Below are 24074 nucleotides of genomic sequence, written 5' to 3' on the forward strand. Positions count from 1 at the left end.
AAAAAGTCGAGAGAAGCTGGGGTTGATTTCCAATGCTTTATTTGAGTAAGAAGGTAGCTGATTTTATGTACTGTTCCAGACCTGGGTTCAAAAACATATTTATCATTTACAGCAAATACTTGTTTTCCAATACTTGTGTACCAGAGTATTTTAAAGTATGTAAACCTATGTAGCAGTAGTATGAATAACATGCCATATACAGTATGTGTAAGTATGTAGCAGTAGTATGAATAACATGCCATTTACAGTATGTGTAAGTGTGTAGCAGTAGTATGAATAACATGCCATTTACAGAATGTGTAAGTATGTAGCAGTAGTATGAATAACATGCCATTTACAGTATGTGTAAGTATGTAGCAGTAGTCTGAATTACATGTCATCTATCCCTTTATATATAACTCTACCCATCCATCTATCCCTTCATATATCCATCTGTCTATCCATCTATCCCTTTATATATAAGTCTACCCATCCATCTATCCCTTCATATATCCATCTGTTTATCCATCTATCCCTTTATATATAACTCTACCCATCCATCTATCCCTTCATATATCCATCTGTTTATCCATCTATCCCTTTATATATAACTCTACCCATCCATCTATCCCTTCATATATCCATCTGTCTATCCATCTATCCCTTTATATATAACTCTACTCATCCATCTATTCCTCTATCATCCAACCACACTTTATATCCCTTCATCCCTTTATTCACCTATTCCTCTGTCCACCAATCTATCCCTTTATCCAGTTGTGCCTCCATCTAATCTATAATCCACCCATCAAACTAACCCATCATCAATCCAACGATCCCTCTATTCATAAATAAGTTCCCGCCTTCATCCATACATCACTCTACCATCTATCCCCTCATCCATACATCACTCTACCCATTTATCCCCTCATCCATACATCACTCTACCCATCTATCCCCTCATCCATACATCACTCTACCATCTATCCCTTCATCACTCTACCCATCTATCCCCTCATCCATACATCACTCTACCATCTATCCCCTCATCCATACATCACTCTACCATCTATCCCCTCATCCATACATCACTCTACCATCTATCCCCTCATCCATACATCACTCTACCATCTATCCCCTCATCCATACATCACTCTACCATCTATCCCCTCAACCATACATCACTCTACCATCTATCCCCTCAACCATACATCACTCTACCATCTATCCCTTCATCCATACATCATTCAACCATCTATCCCCTCATCCATACATCACTCTACCCATCTATCCCTTGATATATCTCTTTACCCATCCATCCCTTGATCCATACATCACTCTACTCATCTATCCCCTCATCCATATATCTCTTTACCCATCAATCCCTTCATATATCTCTCTACCCATCTATCCCTTCATCCATCATCATCATTCAAATCAGTTTGAATTCCTTCTCTTACTCTTCAAAGCTGTAACATTTTCTCCTGAGTTAATTAAATACAGCAGTAATTCACAAATTAGCTCTACAGAGAATATGCTATGTACAAATATGATAACCTTCCACAGAGGAGGATAAATCACTTTAAACTTACTAATAAATTCTACTGATTAAGATGGCTTTAAAATACTTACTACATGCAATAGAGCACAGTAGACAACATTACTATCGGCTGGACATACCGTAAATCAACAGATCAATCAATCAACCAAACAACCAACTAATCAACCAATTAATCAATCAACCAATGAATGAGTCAATCAGCAAATGTGACTGACAAATTAATAGATTAACCCAGAGTCAGTCAAACAATCCCAGAGTCAGTCGATAAAACCGACCAATCAAACCAAACCGATCGTTGTGATCAATTCAGGCTCTCGAGCGTCTCCACAGCATTCCTCAGGTCCTCCACCACTACATCTACATCAGCCCTGCTGGTGCCCCTCCCCACACTCAGCCTCAGGGCATTGGCCGCCACCTCCTCCGGAATGCCACAGCTCAGCAGGATATGGGAGGGCCTGAGGGACAAACAGAGCACATTGAAAACTAGTGCTGTCCATTACATGGTGCTTGAGTAATAATAACATGCCTATGATTTCTTTGACTGTGAATGTGCACAGTTACTTTCAATAATGGCTGTAGGTATATACAGTATCTCACAAATGTGAGTACACCCCTCACATAGCTAAATGACAGTTGGACATTTGTAATTCAGTAAAATGAGAGAAATGGTCAGGGGTTAGAACACTTTTTCAAGGCACCTAAATATACAGTATTTCACAAAAGTGAGTACAAAAGTGAATGACACTTTGCTACAATGTAAAGTAGTGAGTGTACAGCTTGCATAACAGTGTAAATTTGCTGTCCCCTCAAAATAACTCAACACACAGCCATCAATGTCTAAACCGCTGGCAACAAAAGTGAGTACACCCCTAAGTGAAAATGTCCAAATTGGGCCCCAAGTGACAATATTCTGTGTGACCACCATTATTTTACAGCACTGCCTTGACCCTCTTGGGCCACCAGAGCTTCACAGGTTGCCACTGGAGTCATTTTCCACTCCTCCATGAAGACGGAGCTGGTGGATGTTAGAGACCTTGTGCTCCTCCACCTTCCGTTTGAGGATGCCCCACAGATGCTCAATAGGGTTTAGGTCTGGAGACATGCTTGGCCAGTCCATCACCTTTACCCTCAGCTGTACATTTAGGTGCCTTGCAAAAGTATTCTGACCCCCTGACCAATTCTCTTATATTACTGAATTACAAATGTCCCACTGTCATTTAGCTCTGTTTGGTATCTTATTTTATTACAGTGAAACTCAAAATACATGATTGTAAGGTGACAATGGTGTTATGTCGGGAAATATTTGTAAGAAAAATACAAAACTGAAATATGCATTAATGTTATTATGAGCTAAAGCAACACTGTCCTGGAAGGAGAGAAAAACATCAGTTTTTCCATCGTCTAATTCTAATAAGAGACTGATTAAGACCAGGGACACCAGGTGTTTTGGCTCTCTGGGACCAGAGTTGACTAGTCCAGAGCTACACATGTTATGTGTGTTATGAACTAGCCTAGGACATTGTGTGTGTGACTTTCACCTGTCTCCTCTGTGTGTGTGTGACTTTCAGCAGTCACCTCTGTGTTTGTGTGACTTTCAGCAGTCTCCTCTGTGTGTGTGTGACTTTCAGCAGTCTCCTCTGTGTGTGTGTGACTTTCAGCAGTCTCCTCTGTGTGTGTGTGACTTTCAGCAGTCTCCTCTGTGTGTGTGTGACCTTCACCAGTCTCCTCTGTGTGTGTGTGACCTTCACCTGTCTCCTCTGTGTGTGTGGCATGCCGCTCCCACACTGGCCAGTAGCCGTCTACAGCTGGACAACACCTTCCTCCCTACAACACAGTAGATATCAGGGTGGTTTACCAGGCTACTGTTCCGTAGATATCAGGGTGGTTTACCAGGCTACTGTACCGTAGATATCAAGGTGGTTCACCAGGCTACTGTACTGTAGATATTAGGTTGGTTTAACAGGCTACAGTACAGTAGATATCAGGGTGGTTTACCAGGCTACTGTTCCATAGATATCAGGGTGGTTTACCAGGCTACTGTACAGTAGATATCAGGGTGGTTTACCAGGATTCTGTTCGGTAGATATCAGGGAGGTTTAGCAGGCAACAGCACAGTAGATATCAGGGTGGTTTATTAGGCTACAGTAGATATCAGGGTGGTTTACCAGGCTACAGTAGATATCAGGGTGGTTTATCAGGCTACAGAAGATAGCAGGGTGGTTTACCAGGCTACTGTTCCGTAGATATCAGGGTGGCTTATTAGGCAACAGTAGATATCAGGGTGGTTTACCAGGCTACAGTAGTTATCAGGGTGGTTTATCAGGCTACAGTAGATATCAGGGGGGTTTACCAGGCTACAGAACATCACAGAGGAGACATGAATCATTAACAACCACTTTAGTGTTTAAATTGTTTATAAATGACACAGTAGTTTATAAATAGCCACAGCCACGCAGGGCACGACCTCCAGCGGACACACACAGTGGCATTAGAAATACTGTACTGGGGTGGCAGGCTGATGACAGATACATCACCCAGGAAGGAGGGGGGAAGAGCGAGACACCATGACGCTTAAGTCACAGAGTTGAAGCAGTAAATGTAGCAGAGACACTGTTTCCTGTTTTCTAAGGAACATTTTCCATCTGTTTTAACAGAAACCAAAGTTTGCATATTTGTAACTTTTGGAAATCAAAATGGTAATAAAAAGGAAAGCTTTCATTTCTCAAATATAGCACTTACCTTTTGTTTGACATCACATTTGACAAGCTCCTATGAACTTCACGCAAGTGTTAATGATTCAAGGCAATGGTAGCCAAAACATAAAGAGTTTACTTATTCATGAGCAAATGCAATGTATTCACTGTAAACAAAGATCCAGTCATGGTGTCCCCTTGCCCCACATCCCATCTACATCCAATCACCTCACCCTCATTCCCTGCCTCCCCACCCATCAACTCTCCTCCTTGACATGTTAGCATCGTGGGCCTCGTATTTGGCCTCCTTGCTTTCTAAACAGTTTTTTGCCTTTGTTTTCCAGCACTTTGATTTGAAATTAAAAAATGACTATGGGTTTGAAGTGCAGAATGCCAGCTAAGGGCACTCAAAATTACTTATTTTCTTCATAGTCCGCCCATTTTGGGGTGCCAAAACACGCTAACTTCTGTTTTTGGACAGAATTCATGACATTTTCCTTCATCTTGTTCTTGTTTAATGAAAAACTAAATTTTGCTCAAAACATATGCTTTACCCATTATTGTGTGTATATAATTGTATTTACAAACTTATTTATGTTATTTCTGTTTTCAACAGGAAGATAAATCCCTAGAGGACATCTCGAATGTGTAAAAAACAAAATGTGTTAACTGTAAGTAACAATAATTTAAATAATAGACCTTCCACTTCTACATTCATTAACATTTCTACTAATTAAAGGAACTGAAAACACATGGTAACTGAATAAGAAAACACAAGATAATTTAAAATATTGCCACCAAACTAAACATTCATTTGAACTCACCCTGTAGTCTAGGACCCAGGATGGAGACATTGCAGGTGTTTGGTAGAGATTCTGAATCAGGGAAGTGGCTGTTGAAATGGATCCTCTCCTTCCCAAAAACAGCCTGTCAACACAAAACAGAAGATTTCATTTCAAGCAACAGTTGAACCCCCCCAAGATCAAGATTAAGCCTAATCGACCAATCTCCACACTACTTCCAGAATCAGCAGTTGAAGAGTACCTATGATAAAAATGACAGACTTATACATGCTTTGTAAGTGGGAGAACCTGCAAAATCGGCAGTGTATCAAATCACTGCATATTCGGTCAATTTATCCTCTGTATACTTTGGTTCGAACAAGGTTCTATCCCCCAGAAAAAGTATGTATTTTCCTTTGTCTCTCAAGCAAGTAAACTTTGACTGTCCATTGGTGAATATCAACGACAAAATAGGTAACTTGCTTCCTAGCTAGCGAATACTGCCTTTTGTTTACTGTGACATATACACCTCCTCTTCCTGAAAGAACACGCGGTTTGATGGAATTGGGAGTTTTTTGGAGTAGTTTCACGCTTGCAATGCAGCTTTGCTGTAGTGGGACCAACAGTTTCCATTCGATTATTACAGCCGGGGACAGAGCTGAATAACTGTTTCTTGGAAAAAAAAACATTATGTCCATTCCGGACTAACTTTTGGTAAGTGAATATTGGGATAAATTTGAGTTTTAGACAAACTATCCCTTTAATGTGACATTCTAATCACTGCTATTTCTATAGGTAGGAGGGCATGATTGAATATACTGTATAGCCAGGCCACCAGGGCTAAAACCTCTGCTCTTACAATAAGTGAGAAAGCCAGTTAACCTTAACTCCTCCCTGCACTTCTCCAATATGGGGCGGTTGGGGAAACGTCAATCACAGAAGGCAAATCTCAGTTGGCAAAAAGAGAAATATCTCCAATATGTGTACAAGACACCGGTTGACCCCGACTCTGGTACCTGCAGTCTCTCTTCCAGGTATTTCCTCGTATCCAACATGTGACTCTCATACTCAGGCAGGTTAGAGATCACCAGCTCTGCTGCCTAGGAGACACAGAGAGGGGTTAGAGGTCACCAGCATATAGGCACCATGAACGTGGTTCGCATTGAAATTTCAACTCAGCGCTGCCTTTTACCAAGGAAAGATTCTCCGGTAATTGTGGTCCGTTTGGCAAAAAAAAAGTGAATTCACAAAATCCCTGATTAATCTACACATGTTGATCTAATGCAATGAAGAACGTGGTTATTGATTAAATGCCAATGTTATTGCCTTCAAGCCCGGCAAGGAGGATGGACTTTGAGGTCAACGTTCAGGTGAAGATGTCCATGCTCAAACGTTTCACTACTTTCATGACTGACTACACCAGTCTATGGCCAACTGTTCAAGTCCAATAATAGGAATATGAAGGAGGGTTAAACCACACATCACATTTTGTGGCTTCTGAAATGGACCAAAAAACACTGCAGTATTAACCGTCTACGTTACCTTTCCGAGGCCAGCAATCATTGGCGTGTTCTCCGTGCTGAAACAATCCAAAGCACAAAACATTTCACTTCTTTAACCATGACGGGTCTCATACATGAACAGCAGCGTTTTAACGTCTCAAATGACACCACAGTCCCCATCCACTACTGTTTCCCAAAGCCCGGCAGGCCCTGACCAAAAGTAGTGCTCTACGTGGGGAATAGGGAGCCATTAGGGATGGGTCTCCAACCATACCCCGGTCTGAAGTTCCTCTCCTGTCCCCCTCCAAACATCATGGGGTGGAGCGGTGTGGTGGACCCAGGGCCGTTCACATACAGCGCTCCGATCCGCGGTGCATAGAACTGGCCAAGCACAGTGACAGAACGCAAAGGCTGTCATTGTCTCAGAAGTCACATTTCAACATCACATAATGCAACGCAAGACGTCCAGTTCGCAGGATGCAACACAAACTGCACTTTACAGAAATGAGGACAACAACCACTAAGAGGGCCCCCTGACCTTGTGACCTACGATGGTGAGGTAATCCACTCCCAGGTCACGTGCGTCGACCCCGACCTTTCCTATGGCCTGGGCTGCATCAGTGTGCAGGAGGATTCTATGATGACGCTGTCCGCTCACGGATCTTATCCTCTGACAAAGCTCTCTGATTGGCTGTGAGGTGAAAATATAAAATAAAACCATTAAAAAAGAGACCCTTATAGAACCCTTTCAGATCCCATGTTTTATAACACATGAGCACAGTGTATAGAGACAGTTCCAGGCTGAATAGTTTTTAGTGGCCATCTAAGAGGCTTTATTGGTCTGGGTGTCTGTCTACACTTCTGGTCGTAACCATGGCAGAGTACTGACCAGGCAGGCAGACAGAGCTGCTTTGGCCTGCAGGGGATCCTTGTTATCATATTGAACAGGCAAAAGTCAGGGTAAAATGTGCAGAGTTGTAGGAAGTGGTTCAAAAGGAGATTTTCAACATAACTGGCAAACAAGGTCGGATAAACTGCCGAAACTCCAACCGAATCCACGTGTGTGTCTCCCTCACCATCATAACACCGGTCTCATTGTTAGCCATCATGATAGAGATTAGACAGGTGTTGGGTCGCACAGCCGTCAACACATCTTCCACCTCGACCCTCCCCGTCACCTTGGAAACCGCCACCAACGTCACATCTGGGACCAGAACACGGCAGTCAGGTGACGACGACCACTAGGCTTGTAACAAGCAGACTGAGGCAGCAAAACAGAACGGAGACTTTTGGATGCGAAGCTACGCCGTGACAGTTACAGCTGATGAGAAGGGCTTCCGTCACCACACACTCAAATTGCATTTAGTTCATATTTAAATTCTTCCTCATCATCTGTATCATTACAAACATCACACCAAGATTTTCTCCATCAACAGCATCATATCACCAAGCTCCACTTTCTCGTCAAAATCCCCATTAACACATCCTCATCCTCTTACTTGTCACTGTAATCGTCATCACGACCGAACGAAACACCTTCCTTCGTGATCATCCGCAATTACACTGAGTCCTGTTTGAAACCAGAAACAGACAGGGTGTTCGGTCCGACCTGCTTGGGCATCCTTCAGCAGGTGTTCCGCGGTCAGGCGCACAGAGTCGTGCTCCACGTTGGAGATGATGAGGTGTGGACGAGGCCAGGCTGAGGATGTACGGCTGTTGTCACGGTGATGATGGCTGTCGCCTCCCTGCTCTGCCGTCCTGCAGCTCTCTCTGTAGGCCTCCAGGGCGCTGTGGAACACCAGGTTGTTGGCCTGAAGGGAAAGAGCGAGGGAAAAGGGTTGCCACTGACAATAAAACACGGGGCTTTACATTTCACAGGCTGAAACGCACCGGCAATCTTCCTACTCTGGCGTGACTTCAAGTCTGTGTTCCAGAACTAAGTAACATCCAGTTAAAGATTCATTTTGTCCGCCCTTACCTCAGTACCCCCAGAGGTAAATATGATGTCCTCTGGTTTCCCGCCAACCAGCCTTGCCACATTCTCTCTGGCCTGGGCGATGGCGGCCTTCGCTTTCACACCTGCGAAGAGGAAAAACAACACGGACGACAGCTTAAAAAAAACTGTCTGAAATTCTGACTGCGACCGGTTTCCTCTCTGACTTTCTCTCCTCTGCAACACGTCTACGCTTGGAGTCAACCAGTGAATACTCAGGCGTTTACGTCGACAGTGCTGATCCCGGACCTGCTGTGTAACTGCTGCTGGGGTTTCCCCAGGCCTCATGCAGGGCTTTCGTGATGGCCTGGATCACCTCTGGCTCTAGTGGGGTGGTGGCATTGTAGTCCATGTAGATCCTGTGATACAAATATAAAATGGTCTAAGTTAAAGCTAAATAGAATAGGGTTGACCAATCAAATGGGCCAAGTTAAAGCTAAATAGAATAGGTTTGACCAATCAAATGGTTTAAGTTAAAGCTACTATAAATAGAATAGGGTTGACCAATCAAATGGTTTAAGTTAAAGCTAAATAGAATAGGGTTGTCCAATCAAATGGGCTAAGTTAAATCTACTGTAAATAGAATAGGGTTGACCTATTAAATGGTCTAAGTTAAAGCTAAATGGAATAGCATGGGATTGACAAATCTAATGCAAAGATTGACTTGAAGATAAATACAATAAAACAAGATATAATGGACTAGAGTGAAGCACGACTTGAAAAGCCACTTAGAAGGGTTTTCTGGGTTTCTGAGTAGCCCCATGTACTGCAGGCACCTGATCTGAAACACAGTGACAACATGCAAGCATGCACACACACACACACACACACACACTTGCACTCACTTGTCTTCATCCATGTCTGGAATATACGTGTGTACAAGGCCATCGAATGGACGACCCAGATTTGCATGTCCGTGGTCATCAAATGCTCCAGAAGGATGTGTGTGTGCATGGTGGTGACCAAACGACTCTGTATGTCGTGCACGGTGGTCAGATGTCCGGTGACTCTGGTCCCTCGAATCACCGTCTCTTGTGAAGGAACTTCCCTTAGTTGGTTGACTCATCACCTAAAGTGGCAAGCAAGAGCCTAGGTTTACAGCAAGGCACATGCCCTCAACATTAGCTGAATTTACTAAGTGGCCAAAAGATACCTGGTGCGTGTAATTAAGGCGTTATACACGTATTCTATGAGCTAGGATAGAAACAATTGACCCCCTCCGTTAGGCCAGGGAGACCCTAATAAACACATGCCCCAGTTCAGGGTCCACGTTGCCTAGTCTCGCGTAAGAATAATTCCCAAGGCTGGGAACGAGATTACACGGTTCTCGGTGAGGCTAGCGTTGCCATGAGCGTTGCCCTGTCAAATAGCCGGGTTACGGATAGCGGTGAGTAAGGGAAAGAGTTCGTGAACATACTCCAAAAGTCTAACATTTCTAAATATATGGATCTGGACGGTACTGTATAATGTAGCTTATAATGTTACCCAGACACAGCTAACAGTGTAAGCCTGTTGGTGTTTTGCGAAGCATTAACATTTGAGGCACGTTAGAAATATTAGACACTTGCAATGCCTTATACACTTTAAGTAAATTCAGCACATAATCTGTATTGATAACTAAATAGAAGATGTTATGTGAAATTTAATTAATCGTCAGTGCTACACGTGGCAACAGTACTGCCTGAACCAGCTACATTAGTCATAGGCTCCTACCGTATACACTTGCTAAGCTAGTTTACGTTAGATAGCTTCTGTTACCGGTAGTAAACAACAGACAGTACACATCTATTCTGGACATCACTGTAAGTACGTGTATTTATTGCTTCTTCGAAGTACCTTGGCTAGATAGCTACGGAGGCTGAGACTGAAGGTTATATCTTTGTCAATGATTCCCCAAGACTCGTTCAGATGCTCCCAACCGGGAAATGCAGGGACGACGATTTTTGTTAACTCTTTCCTTCCTGTAACCGGCGGTGTGGTGTATTCACGCAGTGTCTGAGTACCCAAAATAAAGCCGGATATTTACTAAATTGCACATAATCAACACAATCCTAGTAAAAAAAAAAAAATCGACACTCAGTATTTAGTGTTGCATAAGTTCCACGTTTATTTAATATCAGACAATGTGTTCCGTGTACACACACTTTTGATGCTTACTCCAACACTCAAATAGAGACATTGATTTTAACTACTTTTTATGATACACTGTTCACAGCAATCATGTTTATTTATTTACAATGCAAAATAACATGAAAGAAAAAAAATTAAAAATAAAAATGTATGGGTGCAGTTTGTCAGAGCTAAAACATCCATCAGTTCTGATTAAATATGGAAGCAAACAAAATCAAAAATAATTACGATGAAGATAATAGGTAAACAGAAAAAAAGCTGCTTTGTGAAGGTGAAATTGATAATTAGGTGGATGTTGATGATCGTGTCCAGACAGCAAAAAGGTTTGTAGGGTATGTCACAAATGGACCCTTTTCCCTGTAGTGCACTAGTTTTGATCAAGAGCTGTTGTGGAAAGTAGTGCACTATGGTAGATAGGGCCCACCCCTCGAGAACAGGATTATTTTGTTAAGCCAAATATATTAATTTCTTCTGGAATCGCTATTAAGAGTCTATTTATTATGTACTATCCTGTGTAACTTCAGTGTCCCAATATTGTTAACTGAGAGATGCAACTTAGACCAGCGCAAAATACGGCCATCACACACTGCAATCAAATGTATTTAAAGTCTGATATATTAATAATAATCACAATGTACATTCTGAAGGCCTGTGTACGATTTGATGCACCGTCGTCATCCAAGTCTATTTGGTTTCTACGATTTAGTCGATCTAGACAAATGTTAAGGAACTCAAACAGACACAGTTAGTGTAGGACACATTAACACAGAGAATTATATAGCCTCTTAACGACACAACAAAGCCAGAATCCCGTTCCTCAACATGAACGTGCCAGTAACCATCCAATCGTCTGGGCGCGGGATAATACCTGGAGTACAGGACACATGAAAGACCATGAGTAGTCACCTCAGCCAGATGTGTTTGATCAATGGTCATAGTTGTATTACATTGACAGTTTTCCACTGATGCTATACGGGAGGATAATGGTTTCAGAATACACACGTAGCATAATGTGTGTCGTTGAGCAGTGGGCCATACACCGATATGGGTAAAATTACAACTCTGATTACGTTTAAACCTTACAGTTCAGTCAAATGTCATTTACAACCCAGAGAACGTTCTAGGTGGCAACAGAAGAGATATGGGTATGTTGCCGGTGGTATGATGCTGTAATCCACACATCTCCATCAACACGTGATTATTGAAGTTCTCCCTAAACTCACTTTGACTTCCTTCGTCTTGACTAACAGCCTTTCAATAATATTCTGTCAGACTCAGCTCAAAACCATATCGTCCTAATAGGTTATTTTTTACTTCCACTTTACACAGGCAGTATAGTTCTTCTTTCCGCAAATAGTATAAGTGCTATATCACTTCCTTCTCTTATTGAGCATGCTCTGTAGGTTGGTTGGCCTAAGGCATGTTCCTAAACACAAGTCGTGTTCCTAAACACGACTTATTCCTTCAATCAGCTCTGTGAAGAAAACTGATAAACCTGCATCAATCAAACCTTTGCTAACACCAATGGCTGGTTGGCCATTGATGGTGGAAGAGCCCATTGAAACACAGGCTCCCTGGGACTGACAAAAATGTGAAAGAAGAAGGCTGTTTGCCGCTAAGGTGTGCTAGGTGTATTGAAAACAACCACGTCCTCTTTCAACTGTAAGTGCAAGACATAATATGTAATAGCATGTTAATCTCAATGAACCCAAAACCTTGTTAATGGCATCATATGCTACATCTGATCACCAACTTGTCATTATTTTGCTTTCCTATACCACGATTGACTTATAATTGATCTGAGCTATGTATGGTCAACGCAAAACCACAGTCTGTATACATACTTATCACATTCAGCTGTGATGCGTACATCCGCAAGAATACAACTAGTGCAGCTGAATGGAAAACAAATGGACCAGAAAGAAATTACATCAACGAACAAAAACTACAAGCATGAGTTTCACAAGTGACGACATATTTAACGTTGAAACAAGTCATTGACAAAGACCAGCCCAAGCTCCATACGTCATTTGCTGGAATGGTTGGCGATATGTCTCTAACGAACTATCGGGTACATTTTGGTAGAAATTGTTCATCCTATACATTAGTCGATAATGTCTAGAAAATGCCGTACATTATATGACAATTCATAGTCAGTCTATAAGTGCGTTATACATTTCAAGTGCATACACCCACAGTATATCAATCACCAAACATATACAATGTCTACTAGCCTGCTGTGCACATAACGAGATGAAGATTAGCCTGGACAGAAAGTCACATGATAATAGCCACATCGAAAATGGCAGCCTACATCCCAACACATAAACGGATGCCATTTTTGACACAACGAACGTGACTGTGGAGCAAAGGAAGGAGGGATGGAGAACGTAAAACCAGCAGCAGAGATGAAAAGATCCAGAAGCAACTGGCGGCTTCAGATATAATGGTTTGATTGAGGAGAGGCACTACCGTCGTATTTAATTTACAAATCGTTCTTTCGGGAAAGAATCTGTGTCGTCATCTCCATCGTCGCCACGGACAGGAAGCCCAATCATTTCATAACTCTGTTCACAATGTAAAGGACCGTGGATTGTTCGATGGATCATCCAGTCTTGGCTTCAAGTTGTTACTCATGTCCATCATACGCACAATCTCTGTAGAGGACCTAATATTGTATTTAGTAAAGTGGAATTGTGGGCCAGGCAAAACACTTTAAAACCCATCTATGCGATGGTATGATTCAAGTAATGTATAGCAACTACACCCCAACATATAGAAGCTGCTTTTGTAAAGTTGTTTCTATGGGGATAGCACTATTCACTACTAACCACAGTAAGATGCGGGTAGGTCATAGGTCATGTTATCAAAAGGTTAGAGGAACTCATAATAAAAAAAAGTGCCGTGTGCAGAAATTGCACTGTACTACTTTAGAAATATAAATGTCTTTGTAAATAAATACATGCGGAAATAAATAATAATGTTGTTAAATATCTAAATATATCACATCTTAATACCAAGAAAAAACAGAATCAGTTAGAATCAAGTCATGGTTAAATTTGGAAGGGTTTTCATAATAATGTTATTTTATGCCGACGGTAAGATGTCTTATGGCCATATGAATTAGCCACACTGTCATCTGGCTGTGTCCGAACACCAGCGTGGGCACTGCAAGCGTTTGATCAATGCCAAATCGTTCTATCTTTTCGCCATGCTCTGGGTACGTTCCAAACAACACTCTATTCCCCACACTGTGCACTGCTCTTGACCAAACACCCCATTGTCCCTGGTCAAAAGTAATGTGCTACATATTTAGTACTAGTGTGATATTTGGGACACTGGTGTTTGTTGACAGGAAAATTACACTATGTCAGGTATTTGTCGTTAGCTGCTCTGTCCTGTCCAAACTGAGCGGGGCTGGTATGGAAAGAGAAACGGGACAAAAGAGGCACGAGACGAGCAACAACTGTCAACTGCAGTTCTTCAGCCTTGTTTTCTTTTTTTTTTCTTTTTTCTTTTTTTGAGTACATCCTAGTTTGCTGAAAACTGTTGTTTACTTTGAATACTAGCTTGTTTAAACATTGTGTAGAGTAACAATAGAAGGGCAGCAGTAAAACATATCTAGAGTCAGTGGAACATCCAGCACAGTTTTTGTCTGTAGGGTAAGCTGAGATGCAATAATGTAGCTAGGTGAAGAGAAGCCCATTGTTAGAGGGCAGCTTTAGAAGGAGCGATATTTCTTTCAACGCTCCTGATTTACTTGTTCTTTTTTTGTTTTGTTTCTTACAGTAATAAATGTGTTATTTCATAAAGCCCAAAGTGTTGCTGACGACTACAATACAGTACATCATAATGCAGGTTTATAAAATTGAGGGACCAGGAAACTACCCCTCCAATTCTCGTCCTTCATTCTCCAAGCACAAAGCATACCACTAAGGCAACGCAGCTTGGGTGTAGTCCTAAATGGCAGCCTATATCCTTTATAGTGCACCACTCTTGAACAGGAACCTGTGAAAGTAACATGGTCCCACTTCGGTCTAACCCCAAACGTCCTTACCTCACCGACACATCTGAGCTGGCAGAATGAAGAGGGAGAAATTGGGAGGGGTCTTTGGGAGGGGTCTTTGGGAGGCGTCAAACAGAAGATAAGGCCCTCACATACAGACAGTGGCACAGGGCTGACAGACGGACAGACAGCGGTGGAGGCATACGTCAGCTCGTAGTGAACTGAGCGTGTGCAGAAGGAGATTGGAGCAGGTTGGTTATTGGTGCAGCGGGCGGGGTGGGGGGGGTTGGGGGAGGTCAGGGGTCAGCACGGGAGTCATCAGGTGTGGAGGAACTATGTACACGTTAGTCTCTGGGTGTCTCTCGACGGTTTTCGCGCTCTTTTACGTAAGACGTGTTGTTGTTGTTTTCACTCTTCTCCGTGAGATGTGTTGTTGTCGTTCGAGCGTTTCACATCCTCATCTGTCCGGCTCTTCTTCTGGAGAGTTTTGATCTGAGAGGGACCAAGGGGAGAAAATACCAGTCGATTTAAAACAACAATTAAAATATGTCTTCATTTGTTACACCAGCTACACCAGGATAGCATATGGTATACTTGTGAGTAATGAATCATCCAGCGGCGCAATGTTCACGCTTATTTTATATTTTATGTTTACATTTAGCAGACACAAACAGTGCATTAAACCAAAGTTCACACTGCTTTATACTTTAAGTTTGTTGTACTGGTCCCCTATGGGCATTAAACCCACAGCCCTTCCGATGCGAGTGCGCCGCTACACGCTCTGAGCAACCCAGGCACCCAAATAGCAATTAGCGGAAAGGAAGCTCATAACCCCGGGTTTCCTGTGTGGCTGTGAGAGCGCTCCACGTTACCTGATGGATCCAGCTAGGAGAGGGTTGAAGGCATACAGCCAGTCGTGCATCTCCTTGTCGTTGCTGGCCTGCAGCAGGATGCCACGGTGCTCTGTGCACACTGCGAACGTGTTGGGGGTCTGTCGGGGAGACAGAGAGGTTCTCAGTATCGTTACGACCGTCTGACGGGGGGGGGGGGGGGGGCAAGCCCGCATACGAGTGAGAGGGAGGTTTAGATCTTTGGTGGGAGAACATGATACGCTCCGGAGGTCGTTTCAGACTCTGCAATGTTGTGATGAATCGTGAGCTTATTGCTTTTAGCACAGGGGTTCACGGTCTCTCAGTGTCATCAAATCGAAAACCAATTATGTATGCAGTGTGCAAATTTTACAATGACAATCGGGGGGATCAACTATTCCACCAGGCATGTTTCCACTCCCCGGACCTGTTGTTTTTACCACTTTAGGGGTGGGTACAAGTCTTAATTATGGGGGTCAAACACCCCCACACTTCCCCCTAATTCGAACACTGTAAGTAGGCAAAGAAGCTACAGTCAGTGGATTGTTTTGATCTTCAGATATTTCAGGATAATCATTATAATGTAATGTCATTTAACAAAATATTTATCCTATATTTGGCTATTGATCTCTGACTGGGCAAATATGTGGAGATGCAGCTAATACCTATTTGTTTGCTCAACATGTATCACGCTATAATTCAGTGCTAGGCTAAATCAATATTGTGCCCTTGAATATGGCTATTGATTTCAGGTCGGGGTGAGGAGTGCTTCCAACCTTAAGCATGGCCTGCTGGTCCTCGCTGTACTCCACATGGGCGGAGGCGAGGTTGAGGATGGCCCGCTCCACACTGTCCCGCTCTGTGTTGTAGATGTAGACGTAAGGCCGGCGCACCACCACGTAGCGCTTCACCCAGCCGTTGGTGTGAGGCTCCAGGAAGTGTAGGCAGCCCTTCTTCGACACGATGGGACTGACAGGGAGAACGTTTACGCATTGCCCGTTTCAGTCAAATGACAGACACTCCTAACCAGCCAGGTTAACTGCGTCCTTTTCTACTGGCCCCTTTCGGGCAGTCAAGCCTACAACTGCGGGCAAGCTACACGCTCTGTCGACCAGTCCACACTTTGATGATGTCAATTAGACTACCTTGTCTAAACCCACGATACACCTAGAGCTGGGGTGCAACATTTTCTGGACATGAAAATTAAACACCAGCTATCCTTGGAATAGGTAACATTTATTTTCCTCTTCCTTTGCCTTGAAATCAGCAGCAATATAGATCTAGGGCCAGTGGCAGTTTGCTGGTTTGAGATTCCTGTTCTGGAGCCATAAATCAAACACTCAATCAATCAACCAACCAACCACTGTGAACACAACTCAACCCGCCTACCTACCAATCACTGTGACCACAACTCAACCAACCTACCAACCAACCAATCTCTATGACCATAAATCAGTCAACCAACCAACGTCTGGAGACATTTACCTGACCCGGATCTCCTGGATATCGGGTACGAAGCGGCGGGCCCTGGGCTTGACCTCAGGGGCAGTGACACCACTGGGGCCGGGGGACTTTTTGACCTCTCCGTCCCGTTGTGAGCAGTCAGGGCTGGGGCTGGCGCAGCGGGATCGGGGTGTGGGGGTTCTGGGTACAGATGGAGGGTACATTTTGATAAGCTACATTTTGATAACATTTTGAACGTTTTCTCTTGCTCTAATCGTAGACATTCAGTTGCAGTACATAGCATTGTTTAAATATACCCCTGTGCAATGGCTCAATGGTAAGCTAACGTTGGTGCCATAGAATGCTGGAGTGCCATGCACATGCATGGTGCTGAAGGAATCTCATGCAAATGCATGGTGCTGAAGGAATCTCATGCACATGCATGGTGCTGAAGGGATCTCATGCACATGCATGGTGCTGAAGGGATCTCATGCACATGCATGGTGCTGAAGGGATCTCATGCACATGCATGGTGCTGAAGGGATCTCATGCACATGCATGGTGCTGAAGGGATCTCATGCACATGCATGGTGCTGAAGGAGTCTCATGCACATGCATGGTGCTGAAGGAGTCTCATGCACATGCATGGTGCTGAAGGAGTCTCATGCACATGCATGGTGCTGAAGGAGTCTCATGCACATGCATGGTGCTGATGGGATCTCATGCACATGTATTGGCTCTGAGTTAATGGCGACTGACCGGAGGCCTTCGGCCTTGGGGTAGCAGCCCTCCACCAGTGAGGGACACGTCGAAGACGGGGTGAGGGTGTTGAAGGCCACAGCAGAGGGCGACTCCCTCAGCAGAGTCACTGACATCTCGGACAGCTGAAAACACACACACACAGTGGGTCGAAATACTGTCTGGAAAACTGCTTCCTCAAATGACAGGACTTAACATTGTGTACAGAGTATAGATATATAGATGCATAGATATATAGATGTATAGATATACGGTGCAGGGGCCCACCTTGCTTTCACTGGCACTGACACACACATGGCTGTACTCCCTGTTGAAGGAGTGGGTGAGGAGCCGCAGACACTGGTGGGGGGGGAGGAAACAGGCAGGGCTTTAAGCGTCAGGACCACGCTTTGCCACACATTGTTTACCGTCGTGGCTTTCTAAACATTAGGCTTAACTGAGCCGACGGATCACTAAAGGAACACCCGAGCAGCATTACCTTCAGAAATGAAGACAGTACAGAACGGAGACATCCGAGTCACAGACACGCCCCCTTCACTTGTAGATCTGACAGAGCGAGCGCTGACTGGATGACACGACCACCGGGGGCGTGGCTGTCTCTTAGTACTGTCTCTGATTTAATCTAGTTTTGAACATGACTGGCACTGACCTTAGTAGCTAGTTCCCTCTGCCTCTCACTGGGAGCCTCGCCGACGGGGCTTAGGGCCTGAGCCTGGCCATCGGGCCCCTGGGGAGAGTCGCTCCGCTCCTCCGACACACAGGACGGCAGCCCCTCCTGAGCCAGCAGCAGGGTGGACTCCAGCTTCTCCCTGAGGAGCAGGTAGTGTCGCGTCTTCTCCACCTACAACATCACAAATGAACATCATCAGGAACTATCTAACCCTGATATCAACGAGCTCCAACTGGTGCTTCGAGATGAGTTAGACAGATTTTTATCTAGTGCAGATGTAAGGTGTACATTTAAGGTGAAGTTGTAGGGTGCAGATGTAGGATTCAGGGTGCAGTTGTAGGGTGCAGTTGTAGAGTGTAAGGCGTAATTGTAGGGTGCAGAGGTAGGGTGTAAGGTGTGGGTTTAGATGTAGTGCGTGGGTGTATTGTTTAGGGTGCTGTTGTAGGGGTGTAAGGTGTAGTTGTGGGGTCTAGGGTGTAGTTGTAGGGGTGTCAGGTGCAGTTGTGGAGGTCTAGGGTGTAGTTGTAGGATGTAGAGATAGGGTGTGGGTGTATGGTTTAGGGTGTAGATGTAGTGCATGGGTGTATGGTTTAGGGTGCAGTTACAGGGCGTATGGTTCAGCACCGCATACCTCCTCTAGGAGACTGAGTTTCTCCAGCTCCCACTGGTGGTCCAGGATAAGGCTGTCACTGCGAGGCCTCCACCCAGCCAGGTTCTCCTCGCCGCGCACATATGCCACTGAGGTGTCCAGCACCCGTCGACGTCGCCTCTGCATGCCTGGGGAAGGGGGGGTCAGAGGGACGAGGTTAGAGGTCATCCCAGCTGAAGGGAAGACACTCTCCTCACCCATCAGACCTTCAGCTAAAGGAGTCAGGCAAACAATCAAGGAAAGAAGAATGGACACCAAGTCCCCAAAGCAGTAGGGGGAGAAGGTCCTCACCTGGGCTCCCGTGATCCGCCAGGTGACAAAGGCTGACCTCGTACACACCAGTCACCCGGTTACTGCGGAGACGGTAGGAAAACACAACTCTGGGGTTAATGTCACGCTTAGTGTTTCCACTGACTTCATCTCCCCGGGGGTAACAACAGGAATAAAGGCGTCACCGTGGTGACGACCAGTTTGTGTCATGGCAACTGACCTCTGGCCATCTTCCAGGAACAACGACGGCAACAGCCAATGTTTCCGTTCATAATAACGAGAGACGCCAGACTCACCCCTCCACTGCCCTCAGGCTTCCTGTGCCAAACAGGTTTCGGATAGAACGAGAGGCAGGCAGTTTGGCGTCTCGGGAGTAGAACACCATGCAGAAATCTTTGGTTATGACGGTGGGCTGAGTGCAGTTCTCCATCTAGGAAAAGAAAAGGGTTCAAAAGCTCATCTCCCTGCCTCTAAAATCCTACCATCAGCCACATTAGCTTGAGTCTGGATGCAGTCAGTTATGATCGCTGGGCATTTCAGACACTGATCTTTTGGGGCGCGGCACGTACGACAAATGAAGAGCAAGGATCACGTTAAGAGCTTCTTGGGAGGCGGACAGTCAAGACCTGAGAGCCCTGACCCCCACTGATGCATTTACAGGGACATGTAGTTTGACCAATCAGACATTTAGGCCGGGTGGGGGGTGGGGTGGTGGGGGGGGGGGACGCCGTTCTGAAATCCGACCACAGCTGACTAAATCTAACTCAAGTGTTGAGTGTTTTTTCTCACACGGTCTGCGTGGCTCCAGCTAGAAAGACATGTCGTGTCCACTTCCATAGAAACACAGGGAACCATACAGCAATGCGCACTACTGTACCTCTAGGTAGGCTGACAGGGTCATGTAGATCTTCTCTCCATAGGGAGTGACACGGTTCAACAGCAGGGAATTGTGCATGGCACTGTCCCAGGCTGCCTCGAAGCGATAGAATGTCCTGAGGAAGAGTGCAGAGGGATGGAGGAGGAGAGGAGTTAATGGTGCGGAGAGAACAGAGAGCTCCTCGACCTCTGTCTGAACTCCTCTGGTCCGCCCGTCTGACTAATGAACACGACCGGCCTATGAAAGCTACTCTGTCCGTTGGGCGTACGATGAGTGGGATTCAAGATGGGTGGATTTGTCAATAGCCCTGGCGGTGTGTTACAAATATACAGAATGTGACATGGGTTTACTGTTACTGTGTTAATGGAAGTGTTTAGAGGAACTTGTGGTTTTCAAGATGGTATGTCTTGTTCAGTATATGGTATTGTGTACACAAACTGGCCTCATAGTACGTGTGTGTGTGTGTGTGTGTGTGTGTGAGATGGAGAGTGTACACCAAGATTATTGGAAGGTCCTATTCTATTCTACATTGTCTAGACAACTTCCTGTGTTAACTGCATCTGTATCTAGGGACAGTGATGTTAGATCATTAACACAAAAAAAGAAACACATAGATTTTCTAAGACACACATTAAATAGAGGAGTCACATAGTCTGGGGATAAGGACAGGAAATGTCATGCAACAGAATCCCAGTTGGTTGTCTTACATTACCATGAGGAACAATGGCTAAATATTCACAGAACAAAAGAGTGATGAAAGATGACAGACGAGAGGAGAACAGGTAAGGTTGTAAAAGTCTGGTAATTTTCTCAAAATCCACAGGTTTCCAAGAAATCCATGTCGGTGGACTTCCAGAACCAGGAAAATAATTGTGAATCCTCATAACAGGATTTCGGGAAAACTGAGATTATGGTAAATTGAATTAGAAGAATTTTGCAACCCTAAGGACAGGATAGGACAGGACAGGGGTGAGTAGAAATACCTATGGTCTATTCCCAGGGAAATGCTTTGAGAAAAGAGGAAGGAGAGAACCAGGACAACAATAAAAGGTGAGTCAAGAAGAGAGTCTGTTTTGGATGTGAGCTTTGTTGTGATTAAGAGCGACAGAACAGATCTGGTTTTCCAGGATAGCCTGGTACCTGATCTGGTTTTCCAGGATAGCCTGGTCCATGATCTGGTTTCCCAGTATAGCCTGGTTTCCCAGCATTTTTGTGCTTTATTGCAAAATGTGACCACAAGACATTTCCCGTCCACTGCTAATACCAGATCATAAGATAGATTTTAACATCAGATTGTTAACAATACACTATATTGTATCTGAGCAGTTGAAAAGGTCCAGTTCTGTTTCGTCGTGAGGATAGAATCCCTTACACCACCTCATCCTACTCAGGCCCAGCTGACTTCTCATCCAACTCATCTCAAGCCTAGAGAGACGCTTGAGAATTACACTTTCTATATTGAATGAAGCAATCCATACCTTTAGTTGTAATTGCTTCCAGTTATCATCCATCTGTGAGATGGGGAATGTACATAGCAGCAGTCTAACTGGGTCCACCTAAAACGTGACACTTCCGCTTTTAACCCAAACCTTTTCATTTGGAGATGTGTCAGGCTGCTACATTGAGCGTCACCAGAGTAATGATAGTTAAATGCCTTGCTCCAGGGCAGAAGAACGGATGTAACCTCTAAGATACAGATCTTACACTATGTGCCAGACTACCTGCTGCCAACTGTCATCCAACCCGACTCTATGGGTGATGAAAACCATCTACTATTCTCATCCTCCTGTGAGAATGTCAATTAACTTCATGTGGCTTCAGATCAAACAGGACAATTCACCTCCCTCCTCATCCTACATGATTTACAGCGTACATCGATATATGAGGTCTTCTGCTGAGCAAATAATTGCACGTTTCTGGCCCAGCGCCCGGCATGGCCTCAAATCTGAAAACTTTCAACCCATTGGAGAAATGTAAGAGGAAACTAATGTTTCTGATGGAACAGCCTCGATCTGGGTTCATAGGTCAAAGGTCAGGATTGTTGTTTGGACAGAACTGACATGGAGGGAAAGCTAGTGGCATGTCCGTCAGGAGAATGGACGGAGTTGTGCTGGACACACACTCCGTAAAAAGGAGAACATCATTTAGTGAGACGAGAGAGGAGAAGATGAGAGGGGAGGAGCGGAGAGGATGAGAAGTTCAGCCTCTCAGCCAGTCAACTTCTAACGACTGACCTTGCTGCTTCACACATACAAGCCCAGCCGCCCCGACGCTGGAGTGATGAGGCCCTCGTGCTAAACAGAGGGATTTTCTTTTCCAGCGTTACATTCACAACCTCTCTTTTTTCCCCTCATATCCATCTCCCGCTTCCCCCGCGTGCCAGGTCCGCAGTCAGGCTCCTGGCACCACATGAGAAGAAACATTTGTTTCTGCTGTTTGGCTCGTTTTCACCGAGGCGAAGGGGGGGATTTGAACAACTTCGGAACACAGCGGCGAGCGCGCCACCGGGCGACATCCCAAACAGTGCCCCCCCCCCCCCCCCCTCGCGCGCGGTGCACCATTCTCGTCAGAGGCACCCCTAGTTCACCACGCAGTGAATAAGGCCTCCATTCGGGACACACACCCTGTCCTGTGAGACCACGATAGGGGGAGGAGCTACCGCTGAGGTAACGGTTCCCGGGGGTTGCGGTCTAACATCGGGGTCCCAAACACCCTGACGCCGGTTGCCAGCACGGAATACCGCGTTAAGCGAGGTGCACGTTACAGACGGCGAGTCTTGAGCGACACGGGCGCAACACTCTCCCGCTCCCTGGTGAGACTGTCTCCCGCCGCCGGGGGGGGGTGTGTTGGGAGCAGCGCAGCGTTACATTACGCTGCCGGACGGTAGCATGCGGGGGACCGTGAAACCTCCTCCTGCGACCTCGACTGTCCCCACTTCATGGCGTGACTTATCGCGAGGGGGTTTCTGTGAGGTACGGGTCCTGGTTTCATGGGTCCCTGGGAGCCAAATTGAGACTAAGTGGTAGTTGCTAAGCAAACACCCTGACAGTGTTTACACTAGAGTCCGTGGTGCCCAGGAGCAGTTTCTAGCTGGGGTACACTGTCCACATAGCACTCCTTGTGCTTTTTTCTTAATTAACCCTTTGCCCTAAGCTCTGTAAGCCGACTGACAATGAACAAGGATGTAGGGGCAAATTAGACCCCACCCCCCCCCTTCCCAGGGGCCCTTCCAGAGAGTGTGCAACACATTATTTAAGTGTATGTGCTACCGAAGCGAGCAAGCAACACATTATTTTAAAGGCCGTTTCACACAAAGGAAAGAATAGGATTGGATGGGCGTGACACATGCATTTATTAGTGAGCCCCCTAGACTTGATTCATGTAAAATATGTGGATGGGTTTAAAGAACCCCTTGCCAATCTCCGGATGTCGTCCTCCGAGTTTATTCAGCAACCTGCGACAAATGAATCAGGTGTATAGGGCTGAGAGCCAGGTTTGGGATTCGGAGAAAGTCATTATTCGCTGCTTTAGAAAGGGGGCCACTCTCTGGGCTTATACCATGGAGACTAACAGATTTTTAAAATGGCTTTCTCTGATCATGGTCCACACACGACCCCACAAGCATTTGAAAAAATCTACAAAAACTCAAGACATGCTATCAGCTTCCTGCATCTTTCGAAACCCAACAATGCTTTGAAAATGTATTCCATAACTTTACACCAAATACATTTGTTTTGTTATTTGACAGTACTGTTTTCAAGTGGCTTTCTGTAAAGATGTCTAACAATTTTATCAATGCTTCAGCTTTTTCAGCAGGATGCAAAGTAAATATATGCTGTATCACTACCGCCCCCTGGTGGCACTGCAGAGGTTAGTGATATTTAGAAGCTC

At 44.9% G+C, this 24074-nt stretch overlaps 2 protein-coding genes across 26 annotated transcripts in view; both read right to left on the minus strand.

Annotated features, from left to right (window-relative positions):
- Window positions 1-22: 22 nt before the first annotated feature.
- scly (selenocysteine lyase) lies at window positions 23-10520 on the minus strand. 2 transcript variants are annotated; one of them, XM_010896425.5, is made up of 13 exons: window positions 10347-10520; window positions 9356-9579; window positions 8760-8869; window positions 8496-8596; window positions 8127-8328; window positions 7594-7721; window positions 7068-7208; window positions 6792-6898; window positions 6558-6594; window positions 6032-6115; window positions 5058-5160; window positions 3289-3364; window positions 23-1995 (listed from the first exon to the last, which is right to left on the minus strand). In XM_010896425.5, the coding sequence occupies exons 2-13, from the start codon at window positions 9574-9576 to the stop codon at window positions 1842-1844; spliced, it is 1464 nt and encodes a 487-aa protein (XP_010894727.2). In that variant the 5' UTR covers window positions 9577-9579; window positions 10347-10520; the 3' UTR covers window positions 23-1841. The 2 variants fall into 2 exon arrangements, with proteins under 2 accessions (XP_010894727.2, XP_010894726.2); XM_010896424.5 differs by having other exon boundaries at window positions 7056-7208.
- Window positions 10521-10592: 72 nt separating this feature from the next.
- kif1aa (kinesin family member 1Aa) overlaps window positions 10593-24074 on the minus strand; it is a 64927-nt gene continuing 51445 nt past the window's right edge. For 13 of the 24 annotated variants that reach the window (XM_029121575.2, XM_029121576.2, XM_029121574.2 and 10 more), the window contains 12 exons: window positions 21167-21190; window positions 20184-20298; window positions 19603-19736; window positions 19328-19389; window positions 19019-19164; window positions 18367-18558; window positions 17985-18056; window positions 17718-17842; window positions 17001-17159; window positions 16292-16484; window positions 15519-15637; window positions 10593-15138 (listed from right to left, as the gene is read on the minus strand). In XM_029121575.2, coding sequence (XP_028977408.2) covers window positions 15096-15138; window positions 15519-15637; window positions 16292-16484; window positions 17001-17159; window positions 17718-17842; window positions 17985-18056; window positions 18367-18558; window positions 19019-19164; window positions 19328-19389; window positions 19603-19736; window positions 20184-20298; window positions 21167-21190 — 1384 coding nt within the window. In that variant the 3' untranslated portion in view covers window positions 10593-15095. The remainder of the gene's footprint in view (window positions 15139-15518; window positions 15638-16291; window positions 16485-17000; window positions 17160-17717; window positions 17843-17984; window positions 18057-18366; window positions 18559-19018; window positions 19165-19327; window positions 19390-19602; window positions 19737-20183; window positions 20299-21166; window positions 21191-24074) is intronic. The other 11 variants (XM_029121582.2, XM_034293761.1, XM_029121583.2 and 8 more) reach the window with 1 other exon arrangement.

Source organism: Esox lucius, chromosome 8 (assembly GCF_011004845.1).
Source record: "Esox lucius isolate fEsoLuc1 chromosome 8, fEsoLuc1.pri, whole genome shotgun sequence".
Classification (NCBI taxonomy): domain Eukaryota; kingdom Metazoa; phylum Chordata; class Actinopteri; order Esociformes; family Esocidae; genus Esox; species Esox lucius.